Source organism: Chiloscyllium plagiosum, unplaced genomic scaffold (genome assembly GCF_037043375.1).
Source record: "Chiloscyllium plagiosum isolate Xiang-an unplaced genomic scaffold, Cpla_swu_hap1 HiC_scaffold_6, whole genome shotgun sequence".
NCBI lineage: Eukaryota > Metazoa > Chordata > Chondrichthyes > Orectolobiformes > Hemiscylliidae > Chiloscyllium > Chiloscyllium plagiosum.
In genome coordinates, this window is record NW_028270144.1 from 88,642,872 (window position 1) to 88,654,975 (window position 12,104).

At 41.8% G+C, this 12,104-nt stretch overlaps 1 protein-coding gene across 3 annotated transcripts in view; it reads right to left on the reverse strand.

Moving 5' to 3' along the window:
• LOC122550755 (spermatogenesis-associated protein 13-like) overlaps positions 1-7,084 on the reverse strand; it is a 243,508-nt gene extending 236,424 nt beyond the window's left edge. For 2 of the 3 annotated variants that reach the window (XM_043691967.2, XM_043691966.2), the window contains exon 1: positions 6,893-7,083. In XM_043691967.2, coding sequence (XP_043547902.2) covers positions 6,893-6,907 — 15 coding nt within the window. In that variant the 5' untranslated portion in view covers positions 6,908-7,083. Of the gene's footprint in view, positions 1-6,892 lie in introns of all 3 variants that reach the window. The other variant, XM_043691970.2, reaches the window with a different exon arrangement.
• Positions 7,085-12,104: the final 5,020 nt, after the last annotated feature.

Here is a 12,104-nt window from a genome sequence, read left to right on the forward strand (position 1 = left end):
TGTACTTCTCTCAGGCTTCTATTATTTTGCTATTTTAAACCCTCAGTACCTGCAATAAGCTCTTTATCCAATCCCAAGTATCTCGATCTAGGTTCACAGGATTTGCTGGACCCACCTTTTGTCTTTATTGAAGAGGTCATCCCTGTAGTCCCCCTATTTCCTTCTTGAAGGTGTTCCATTGCCCTGACAGATTTACGTAAAATGTACCAGATCCCAAGCCACTCTGGCCAAATCACACTTTGATCTCATTAAAATTAGCCTTCTCCCAGTTTAGAACCTAGATTTCAGTCTCATCCTCACCTTTTTCCAAAGGAACAAACTTCGAAACTAATAAAGTTATGACCGCTATCTGCAAAACGCTCCCCCACTAATAAAGTCAACCATCATTACCAAAACTTAAGTCCCCTCCCTTGTAAGGCCTTCTCCATTCTGGCTTTTAAAAAAAAAACTCTCCGAGGTGCATTTGAAGGTATCCACTCCCTCTAAACATTTTGACCATGTGGTTTCATTCTTTTCATCTGCAACCTGCTCAATGCCCAGTTTGGGTTCTGCCAGACCCATTCAGCTCCTGACCTCATTACAGCCTTAGTTCAAAAATGGACAAAAGAGCCAAATTCCAGAGGTGAGGTGAGAATGGCAGCCAAGCATTCGACCAAGTGTGGCATCAAGGAGCCCTGGCAAAACTGAAATCAATGGTATCAGGGGCAAACTCTCCACTGGTTAGTCATACCTGACACATAGGAGGATGGTTATAGAGTCATAGAGATGTACAGCATGGAAACAGCTTCGGTCCAGCTTGTCCATGCCGACCAGATATCCCAACCCAATCGAGTCCCATCTGCCAGCACTCGGCCCATATCCCTCCAAACCCTTCCTATTCATCTACCCATCCAAATCCCTCTTAAATGTTGCAATTGTACCAGCCTCCACCACTTCCTCTGGCAACTCATTCCATACATGTACCATCTTCTGCATGAAAACGTTGCCCCTTAGGTCTCTTTTTATATCTTTCCCCTCTCACGCTAAACCTTTGCCCTCTAGTTCTGGACTCCCCGACACCAGGGAAACGACTTTGCCCATTTACCCTATCCATTCCCCTCAATTTTGTAAACCTCTATAAAGGTCACCCCTCAGCCTCCGACGCTCCAGCGAAAACATCCCCAGCCTGTTCAGCCTCTCCCTATAGCTCAAATCCTCCAACCCTGGCAACATCCTTGTAGATCTTTTCTGAACGCTTTCAAGTTTCACAACATCTTTCCGATAGGAAGGAGACCAGAACTGCATGCAATATTCCAACAGTGACCAAACCAATGACCTCCCAACTCCTGTAATCAATACTCTGACCAATAAAGGAAAGCATACCAAACACCTTCTTCACTATCCTAACTAGTGCAACTCCACTTTCAAGGAGCTATGAACCTGCACTCCAAGCTCTCTTTGTTCAGCAACACTCCCTAGGACCTTACCATTAACTGTGTAATTCCTGCTAAGATTTGCTTTCCCAAAATGCAGCATCTCGCAGTTATCTGAATTAACTCCATCTGCCACTTCTCACCCCATTGGCCCATCTAGTCAACATCCTGTTGTAATCTAAGGTAACCCTCTTCGCTGTCCACTACACCTCCAATTTTGGTGTCATCTGCAAACTTACTTACTGTACCTTTAATGCTCGCATCCAAATCATTTATGTAAATGACAAAAAGTAGTGGACCCAGCACCAATCCTTCCGGCACTCCACTGGTCACAGGCCTCCAATCTGAAAAACAACCCTCCACCACCACCCTCTGTCTTCTACCTTTGAGACAGTTCTGTATCCAAATGGCTAGCTCTCCCTGTATTCCACGAGATCTAACCTTGCTAACCAGTCGCCCATGGGGAACCTTGTTGAACACCTTACTGAAGTCCATATAGATCAGATTATCACTCTGCCCTCAGCAATCCTCTTTGTTACTTCTTCAAGAAGCTCAATCAAGTTTGTGAGACATGATTTCCCATGCACAAAGCCATGTTGACTATCCCTAATCAGTCCTTGCCTTTCCAAATACATGAGGAGAAAGTGAGGTCTGCAGATGCTGGAGATCAGAGCTGAAAATGTGTTGCTGGAAAAGCGCAGGTCAGGCAGCATCCAGGGAACAGGAGAATCGACGTTTCGGGCATAAGCCCTTCTTCAGGAAAGACATGTACATCCTGTCCCTCAAGATTCCCTCCATCAACTTGCCCACCATCGACATCAGGCTTACTGGTCTATAGTTCCCTGGCTTGTCTTTACCACCCTTCTTAAACAGTGGCACCACGTTTGCCAACCTCCAGTCTTCCAGCACCTCACCTGTGACTATCGATCATACAAATATCTCAGCAAGACGCCCAGCAATCACTTCCCTAGCTTCCCACAGAGTACTAGGGTACACCTGATCAGGTCCTGGGGATTTATCCACCTTTACCCGTTTCAAGACATCCAGCACTTCCTCTTCTGTCATCTGGCATTTTGCAAGATGTCACCATCTATTTCCCTACAGTCTCTATCTTCCATATCTTTTTGAGATTAGATTAGATTATTTACAGTGTGGAAACAGGCCCTTTGGCCCAACAAGTCCTCACCGACCCACCAAAGCGCAACTCATCCAGATCCAAACACACCAGCAACATACCAGAACTTCAAGACCCATTCCCCTACATTTACCCCTTCACCTAACACTACAGGCAATTTAGCATGGCCAATTCACATAACCAGCACATTTTGGACTGTGGGACGAAACCAGAGCACCCGGAGGAAACCCACGCAGACACGGGGAGAATGTGTGGAGCTTGCACAATCCCCTGAGGCGGGAATTGAACCCGGGTCTCTGGTGCTGGGAGGCAGCAGTGCTAACCACTGTGCCGCCCAATCTTTTTCCACAGTAAATACTGATGTAAAATACTCATTTAGTATCGCCCCCATTTTCTCAAGCTCCACACAAAGGCTGCCTTGCTGATATTTGAGGGGTCCTATTCTCTCCCTAGTTACCCTTTTGTCCTTAACGTATTTGTAAAAACTCTTTGGATTCTCCTTAATCCTATTTGCCAAAGCAATCTCATGTCCCCTTTTTGCCCTCCTGATTTCCCTCTTAAGTATACTCCTACTGCCTTTATACTCTCAGGATTCACTCCATCTATCCTGTCTATACTTTACATATGCTTCCTTTTTCTGAACCAAACCCTCAATTTCTTTAGTCATCCAGCATTCCCTATACCTATTCCCTATTCCCTATACCAGCCTTTCCATTCACCCTAAAAGGAATATACTTTCTCTGGATTCTCGTTATCTCATTTCTGAAGGCTTCCCATTTTCCAGCCGTCCCTTTACCTGCGAACATCTGCCCCCAATCAGCTTTCGAAATTTCTTGCCTAATACCGTCAAAATTGGCCTTTCTCCAATTTAGAACTTCAACTTTTAGATCTGGTCTATCCTTTTCCATCACTATTTTAAATCTAATAGAATTATGGTTGCTGGCCCCAAAGTGCTCCCCCACTGACACCTCAGTCACCTGCCCTGCCTTATTTCCCAAGAGTCGGTCAAGTTTTGCATCTTCTCTAGCAGGTACATACACATACTGAATCAGAAAATTGTCTTGTACACACTTAACACTATGGCAGTCCTAGTCTAATGTTTGGAAACTTAAAATCCCCTACCATAACCACCCTATTGTCCTTACAGATAGCACAGATCTCCTTACAAGTTTGTTTCTCAATTTCCCTCTGACTATTGGGGGGGGGGGGGGGGGGGGGGGGGGGGGTCTATAATACAATCCCAATAAGGTGATCATCCCTTTCTTATTTCTCAGTCCCACCCAAATAACTTCCCTCGATGTCTTTCCAGGAATATCTTCCCTCAGTACAGCTGTAATGCTATCCCTTATCAAAAAGGCCACTCTCCCTCCTCTCTTGCCTCGTTTCCTATCCTTCCTGTAGCATTTGTATCCTGGAACATTAAGCTGCCAGTCCTGCCCATCCCTGAGCCATGTTGTAGTTGTTGGTGGTCAATAATCTCAGTTCCAGGACATCTCTGCAAGAGTTCCTCAGGGTAGTATCCTAGACCCAACTATTTTCAGTTGCTTCAATGACTTGCCCTCCAGAAGGTCAGAAGTGGGGGATTGTCACCAAGGATCGCACAATGCTCAACACCATTCACAACTCCTCAGATACTGATGCAGTCCATGTTCAAATACAATATGGACAATATGCAAGCATTGGGCCAAATGGCAAGTAACTTGCATACCACACAAATGCCAGGTTATGACCATCACCAATAAGAAAATCTAAAAAGCCCCATGACATTCAATCAAATTGTGTTACCATTACTGAATCCCCCATTAACATCCTGGGATTTACCATTAACCAGAAACTCAACTGTACTCACCATAAACATAACAGCTAACAAGAGCAAGTCAGAGGCTAGGAATACCATGGCAAATAACTCACCACCCGATTCCTCAAAGCCTGTCCATCATCGACAATGCACAGGTTAGGTGTGTGATCGAATACTCCCCACTTGCCTAGACGCATGCAGCCCAAGAGGCTCAACACTATCCAGGACAAAGCAGCACATCTGATTGGCACCACATCTACAGGCATCTACTTCCTCCACCACTGACGCTCAATACAGACTCCTGATACTATCTACAAGATGCACTGCCAAAATTCACCAAAGAGACTCAGACAGCACCTTCCAAACCCATACTCACTTCCATTTAGAAGGACCAGTACAGCAGATGTATGGGAACACCACCATCCCCTTCAAGTTCCCCTCCAAGTTCCCCTCCAGGCCACTCACCTGACTGACTTGGAAATATATTATCGTTCCTTTACTGTCACTAGGTCAAAATCCTGGAATTCCCTAACGGCATTGAGGGTCAACCCACAGCAAATGGACTGCAGCAGTTCAAGGCTGCAGTGCACCACCACGTTCTGAAGGGCAACTAGGAACAGGCAGTGCACCACCACCTTCTGAAGGGCAGCTAGGAACAGGCAGTAAATGCTGGCCAGTGACCCCCACATTCCATAAATGAATAAACTTTTGAAAATAAAAGATTCAGTTTTCACCCAATTATTCACCTCTGGACCAACCACCAAGACTATGGAAAGTCATGCACTCTTTCAAGGATTGTGTTTTCATAATTTTACTGATACTCTACAGCTAATAGGAATTTGAAGGGAAGTTGAAACTTTATTGCTGGAACAGCACAGCAGGTCAGGCAGCATCCAGGGAACAGGAGATTCGACGTTTCGGGCACAGGCCCTTCTACAGGAAGCCAACCTGTAATGAAACTATTGGACCTTCAGTGTATTTGATTGTAGAATCCAAGTGTATTACTCTTGCAACTTGGTACAACTGAACTAAATTGACACTAGCAACAGACTTTCCCCACCTTATATCAACAGCAAGTTATTCAGCTTGCCAATAACAACAGCATAATCATAAAGGGCATCACAAAAGAATGCAATTTTTTTAGGTAGTTCAAATTCCTACAACAGCTTGCTTTTTCAGTTGTGAATTGATAGTTTTTCACACAGACATATTCAAATGTTTTGTTAGTAAAATCCACTTTGCATTACAAGTAAATCACATTAAAAAGTAAAATAAAATGTAGATTAAAAGCCCAAATACACCAGGGAAGCCACTTCAACCTACAGTATGAAAATCGATATGAAACAGTTGCATATGTACAAATCAGTAGGAGGCATCTATGACAAATCCTACAAAGAGCAAACAAAGAATAAAGCCTGAATAAAAAAAAATTAACAGGACGCCAGAAATTGAGCACAAGATAAGAATCCAAACAAGTTCATTTTTAATACATCACTGGAGGCCTGTCCCTTCCTTAGGAAAGGACAGTTTTTAAACCTACGACTGCCAGGTTCATTTATATTTTATTTAACAGCTGCAGTTATGAGAATCGCTCATTTTCTTAAAAAGGACCAAGCTATTCGTCTCAGTGTTTAAATCCTTGTTATTTTACCTCTTCCTTCCAGCAAATCAACCACATTGTTAATACCTACCACCTTTTTGTATCAGATTCCAGATTTTAGCGACGGCACCATAACTAATAGTGGCCAAACAGCCACCCCCAACTCGCTGGAATTCCCTCCCTAAATTCTCTCACCATTTAAGATTTTAAAAAATATTTTCATGTGCTTCCTTTTCCTCTGACACACGAAGTGTTTTTCTCCACATCAAAAAAGCAAACTCATTTTCATGTCATACAAATGAAAGCTGGTACTTGTGATGATTTATTGTTTTTCATGGATTCGTGCCTCAAACCAGCAGCGTCCTCGTTCTAAGTAATAAATTTAACGAGGGCATTTTTAATACGTTAAAATAAAACTGCACTACTGAACCCTAAGTATTTTACTCATTGTTATCAGACTGTTTATGGTGGCAGATTTTAAAACAACCGAACAATATCGCACAAATAAGTAGGAACCAGCTACTGTAACTAAACACATGACTAGCCAGACTGGCAGTTGGCGTCGCCACAACAACCGTTAACGGGGGGGGGGGGCGCTTTCGAATGAGTTGGTTTAATGGCTACAGGTGAATTGAAAGATGTGAGCAGAGATTCTCTGCACAGCAGCCCCCGTCAGGAACCACAACAACTTGTTACACTCGGAACAGCCGAAAGTTAAAGTACACTGCCAGCTGGTGTGAAGGCGGTTTGGTTAATCGGCACCCATGTTGTGGTGAATCCTGACCGGCACCGAACAGGCCTCGAGCCGGCAGCTAAGGAGAGGCTGCGCTCCCCTCACTCACTCACTCACTCACTCACTCGGGACCACCCTCCCCATCCCATCCACCTGTTCTTTTCTCAATCACATCCCTTACAATTACTACGAATATTCTTGTGAACAAACTCACTCTGCCTTTCCACATGCCGGAGATGGCCGCCCGGGAATCGGCTCAATCGGTCATTCTTCCCGCCCCGCCAGATATGACCGTCTCGTTTCCTCGTTCACGTGCGGTTTAGTTGAACTAATTTTAAAAAGCGCTGCCTTCCCACGGCTCGGTCATAGGGGCCGCCGCTTCTGGGTGGAGAGTCAGCCTGGCTACTGATAACATTTGCATATTAAAAGGTGAAAGCTCTGCTCTGAGGAGGGATCTCTGTTAAGTCCCACAAACAAAATTTTTAAGCATGCGATTAACAGGTTGTGAGTAAGTTGTCGATATCCGAGATGAACTGCCTTTTGCAACCCCCCACCGCCCTTTTCATCAGAAGGTGTAGATAATGTTTCTCTCTAAAATGTGATCATTGTTGTGAAAACTAGCAGAAATGTCTGTTTCTTTGTGTTGAGGAAATAACACGAAAATACATAGATGTAAATCTTTCCTTTGTTTTCAAGTTTTTTTGCAATGCCTTGAGTACAATTCGCAGTCATGTGAATAGGCATTTGAATTTGAGCAAATATTTTTCGTTTGATCATGTTTTTGAGATAAGATTCGAGTTTCCTTTTGGAAAGATTTGTTTTTTCCCCTCCCTGTAGTATAGGAATACAGATCTTCAGGGCGGGTGGAACTGGTACAATTATGGATAGCTGGGTGGGGTGCAGTTAGAATTTGTTGCAAAACATGAATCTTCCAGATTTCACCCTCTTCCAAGTTTGCTTTTGTCCTCTACGTTGTCAATACACAGATTACCTTGTTTGTGTTTGGAAGACTAAATAGGCTACCTCGGCAACTGTGTCCAGTCTCTGATGGATCCAATGGCACCTGTACCTCTTAAGGAAAGGTGCCAATTCCATTTTGTTCCGTAAGGAGATGCCAGTATTGCAAGTGGTGAAGCTAACTGGTCCCAGGAGAATTTATTATTTTGGACGTGGAGGGGGAGAAAGAAACAGTTCCTTGGCTAAGCCCAGAAATACCAATCGCATGAAAATTTGTCCCAGTGCCCATGGATAGACATTTGTATTCATATTGCTAGACCTTAGTCCCTCAACCCCTAACTGCTTTCCTCAACTTTACCAGTACAGTTTGGGAGTCCACATACAACACTCACCATCATTTTCTGCCATTGGTTTTTCTAAACTCTACCCATACAGACTCCATTGTAGCTAATAATATCCTTCCTCACAATTGCACTAATGTCCTATTCATCTAGCAATGCTACCCATCTCCTTTTCTTTTGGTCTTTCCTTCCTAAAACATGAAAATCCCTTATTATTCAGTTCCTATCTCTGCTTATCCTGCAAGCATATCTCCATAATCCCAAGTGTAGTATTTGTGTGACTTTTTGGCCCGAGGGCTTGTCTTTTAATCCTTCTTAATTGAGGTGATATATTAGCCCTGAGAATACAAGAACTATATTTTAAAAGCTAAATATGAATCATGTAATACAGAAAGATTCAACAGATGTTTATTACCGCTCTTGATATCTATATATCTTTTTCAATGACATGCACCACTGTGTCTGGGTTAGCACATCCTCATTAATGTGTCATGCTGAGAGTGGACACAGTAAATTAAAGACTAATCCTTTTATAACATAAGGTCGCATCCTATGATACAGTGATGATCTCATGAACATGCCTTATAAGAGGTATACTAGATGTGAGCCTTACAACAGATATGCACTAAAACAGCTGCACCAACATACAATATGATGTAGGTCAATACCATGTTTCAAGAAGTTAAAAATCACACAACACCAGGTTATAGTCCAACAGGTTTAATTGGAAGCACACAGACAGACAAAGACCCACATGCACACATATATTTTGTGTGGTGAATTTTTTTGGTACTTTCAGAGTTACATTGCACTTTGCTCAAAAACCACATACATTCATGTAGAACCCAGCTCAAAAACTGCATGAATTTATGTAAAATTCTGTTACCTCACTTTTTAGATTGGAATCAATCTAAACATCAGGTCATAGACAGAGAACACAGGGGGCTAACACCTTCAACATATTGTCTAGCTATCACCATTGTTAACAGCTAACCCGAGAATGCAACTTTAAAAAAAAGGGTTTTGCGATTTACCCATGAAAGAAGTGAAACTATCACTGTATTCTCACAGATGAAAGGCTTAACAGGCAATCAATTCTTCAATGTATAATTTCAGTTACATCACACTGCAAATTTTTGCTATAAATTCTGTGTTACGATCAAGCCCTCCACAATCACCTGATGAAGGAGCGTCGCTCCGAAAGCTAGTGTGCTTCCAATTAAACCTGTTGGACTATAACCTGGTGTTGTGTGATTTTTAACTTTGTACACCCCAGTCCAACACCGGCATCTCCGAATCATGTTTCAAGAACAGCAGCTCATAAAGGGCCATGAACACACTGATAAGCAAATCCATTTTTGAGTGCTGGTGCAACAAGAAACATTGGCCTGGAGAACACTGTTATTCAAGTAGTTTTAATATGTTTTGATTATTCATGTCAAAAAATAGAGAGGACAGTATGTCAGCATGTCCACAAGGACTCTTAACAATTTTTATAGGTGCACCTTAGAAAGCATCTCATCTGGATGTATCACAGTGTGGTATGGCAACTGCTTTTCCCAAGACTGCAAGAAACTACAGAGAGTCATGAACACAGTCCACTCCATCACGCAAAACAGCCTTCCATCCATTGACTCCATCTATTCTTCCCGCTGCCTTAGGAAAGCAGCAACATAATCAAAGGTTATACTCTCTTCCACCCTCTTCCATCTGGCAGAAGATATAAAGGTTTGAAAACACGTGTGAACAGATTTAAGAATAGCTTCTTCCCCTGTTGTCAGCTTTTGAATGGACCTCTCAAATGTTAATATTGATCTCTGTCTATGCACCTTCTCTGCAGCTATTGCACTGTATTCTGCACTCTGTTCTGCTGCCCTAGTGTACTTTGTGTTGCATGATCTACCTGAATAGCAACTAAAACAACACTTTCACCGTATCTTAACAACAATAAATCAAACTCAAACTCAGTAGTTTAACAACCTGAGGAGGTGGTGGTCAGCTGCCTCCTTGAGCCACTGCAGTCCGAGCTGTATTGTCTTGGCAGTTGATTCATATCTCCATTGTTCAGCAGTGAATCATGAAGGGCATGGGTAGGGTAAAACATTTAAAAGGCAGTTGAATTGGTATGAATAGGAAGGGTTTACAATGATATGAGCCAAATGCTGGCAAATGGGCCTAGGTCGGATAGGGATGCCTGGTCAGCACGGACAAGTTGGACCGAAGAGTTGTACAGTCATAGAGATGTACAGCACGGAAATAAAGTTTTATGCTGTATAACTCTATAGCTCTATGAATCTATCTCAGACAGAAAATATAGCACATCTCCATATAAATTAAAATATGCTTAGGTCCTGCAATAATGCATGCAGCCACAAACTTCAGACCCGCATGCAAATGACTGTGTGTGCAGTCTATGTAGTAATGCATTTTTGGGATCCTGTTTGCTTTTGTGGCTTACGTCTTGAGGTCCCCATCACGTAGCAGCCTACAATTTTTGCTTATATAAATGTCATTCCTCAGAGATAAAGATCTTCAAGCTATTAAACTTTTTAATACAATTTCACTGACATAAATCAAGAAAAGTATTTTCACTAAATTGCAGGTCAGAGATGGCTCCTTCATCTCATTGTGTTTTTTTCTCCAAAGTATGGTGGTCTTTTTGTTTTCAGTCAGGTTATTTAAGTGATTTTACAAATGAAACAATTCCTGCGCTGCACTGAGTGGCCACATGTAAAGTGTTTTGCATGATAAAATTATGCATGTTTTGGTCTTCTCCCACTTTCTCACTGAACTTCTGACAAACTTTCTGCAGTGGAGCAGAAGTTCTCATGAAATGTATCTCCAAAATCACAAGATACAAATAAATGTTTTGCGTTTTGCTCTGGTTTTGACACAAGGAAAACCATCACAGCCATATTAAAAGGCACTGAATTATTTCCATTGACTTTGTATGGATTTAATTGGTTGCAAAATTTATAATGTCTTTGCAGCTCAGTCATTTTAATTACCATGTCATTGGAGCAATGATTACTAGAGCACAAGGTTTATGTGCAACACCAAGGATGAAACAATGAAATACCACAAAGTGGTATGTCAATGTGTATGATGAGCTGATGAAGGTGATCTCTCCAAAATTAACCTATGATCTTATAATTTATAATGAATAATGTAAATACAATGTTTCACTGAAGATATTATCTCGTTAATTACTTATATGTACATTCAATCCCTCCTTTCAGAAATAGTGTTGATAGATGGTGTCATTCGAAAAAAAATTTGTACAGTTTGCTAAACAAAATCTGCAGTTGCTTTGGTTCTGATTAAGCATATGAGGTAAATTGCATAATTGCTGTGTTCCAAAAGAATGGTCCAGAAAAGAAACTAATTTCAACACTGAAGAGGAGTGATTGTTTTAAAATCCTATGACTCGCCCATTTACACATCAATGAAGAATGCAGAAAGAATGAGAATGGACTTGGTTTACTGAAAATGTGACCATTTTGCCAGTAGTAATGAAGTAGACGCTGAAGAATGTATTAATGGAATTCCACATAGACAAAAGCAACTTCACCATCAGTCTGTTTGCTGGTTCGGTGACTATACTATTTATGTCATTGTGTGGTGTATTGTGAGCATTTTAATAACCAAAAATTCCTAACATTTTATTTTGAAATTGTGAAATTTTCTGGCACAGAAAACATTGAATGTTTTCAAAAAGGATTTAGATATAAAGGCTAAAGAAATCAAAGGAAATGGAGAGAAAGCAGGAACAGGGTACTGAGCTGGATTATAATCCATGATCATATTGAATGGCAGAACTGGCCTACTCCCATTATTATTCTCTATATTTCTATCATGTCAAAAACCCAACATCAATTTGAATCAGATGGAAAGTTAGCAGGTCCTAATGTCAGAAGCATGCCCACCTTCAGAAATTGTTTAACAGCAGCAGAAACCGATAATCAATAGGCTTTGGTCACCAGAGTCTCTCATTCCATAATTTTTCACTGGAGAATGTGGAAGTCTTCTGTTAAAAGGGTCATAATCGCATAGACATATGCAGTGTCACTGCAAACCATCAGCACCACCAGTCACAGAATCACAGAATTGATATGGTGTGAAATGAGG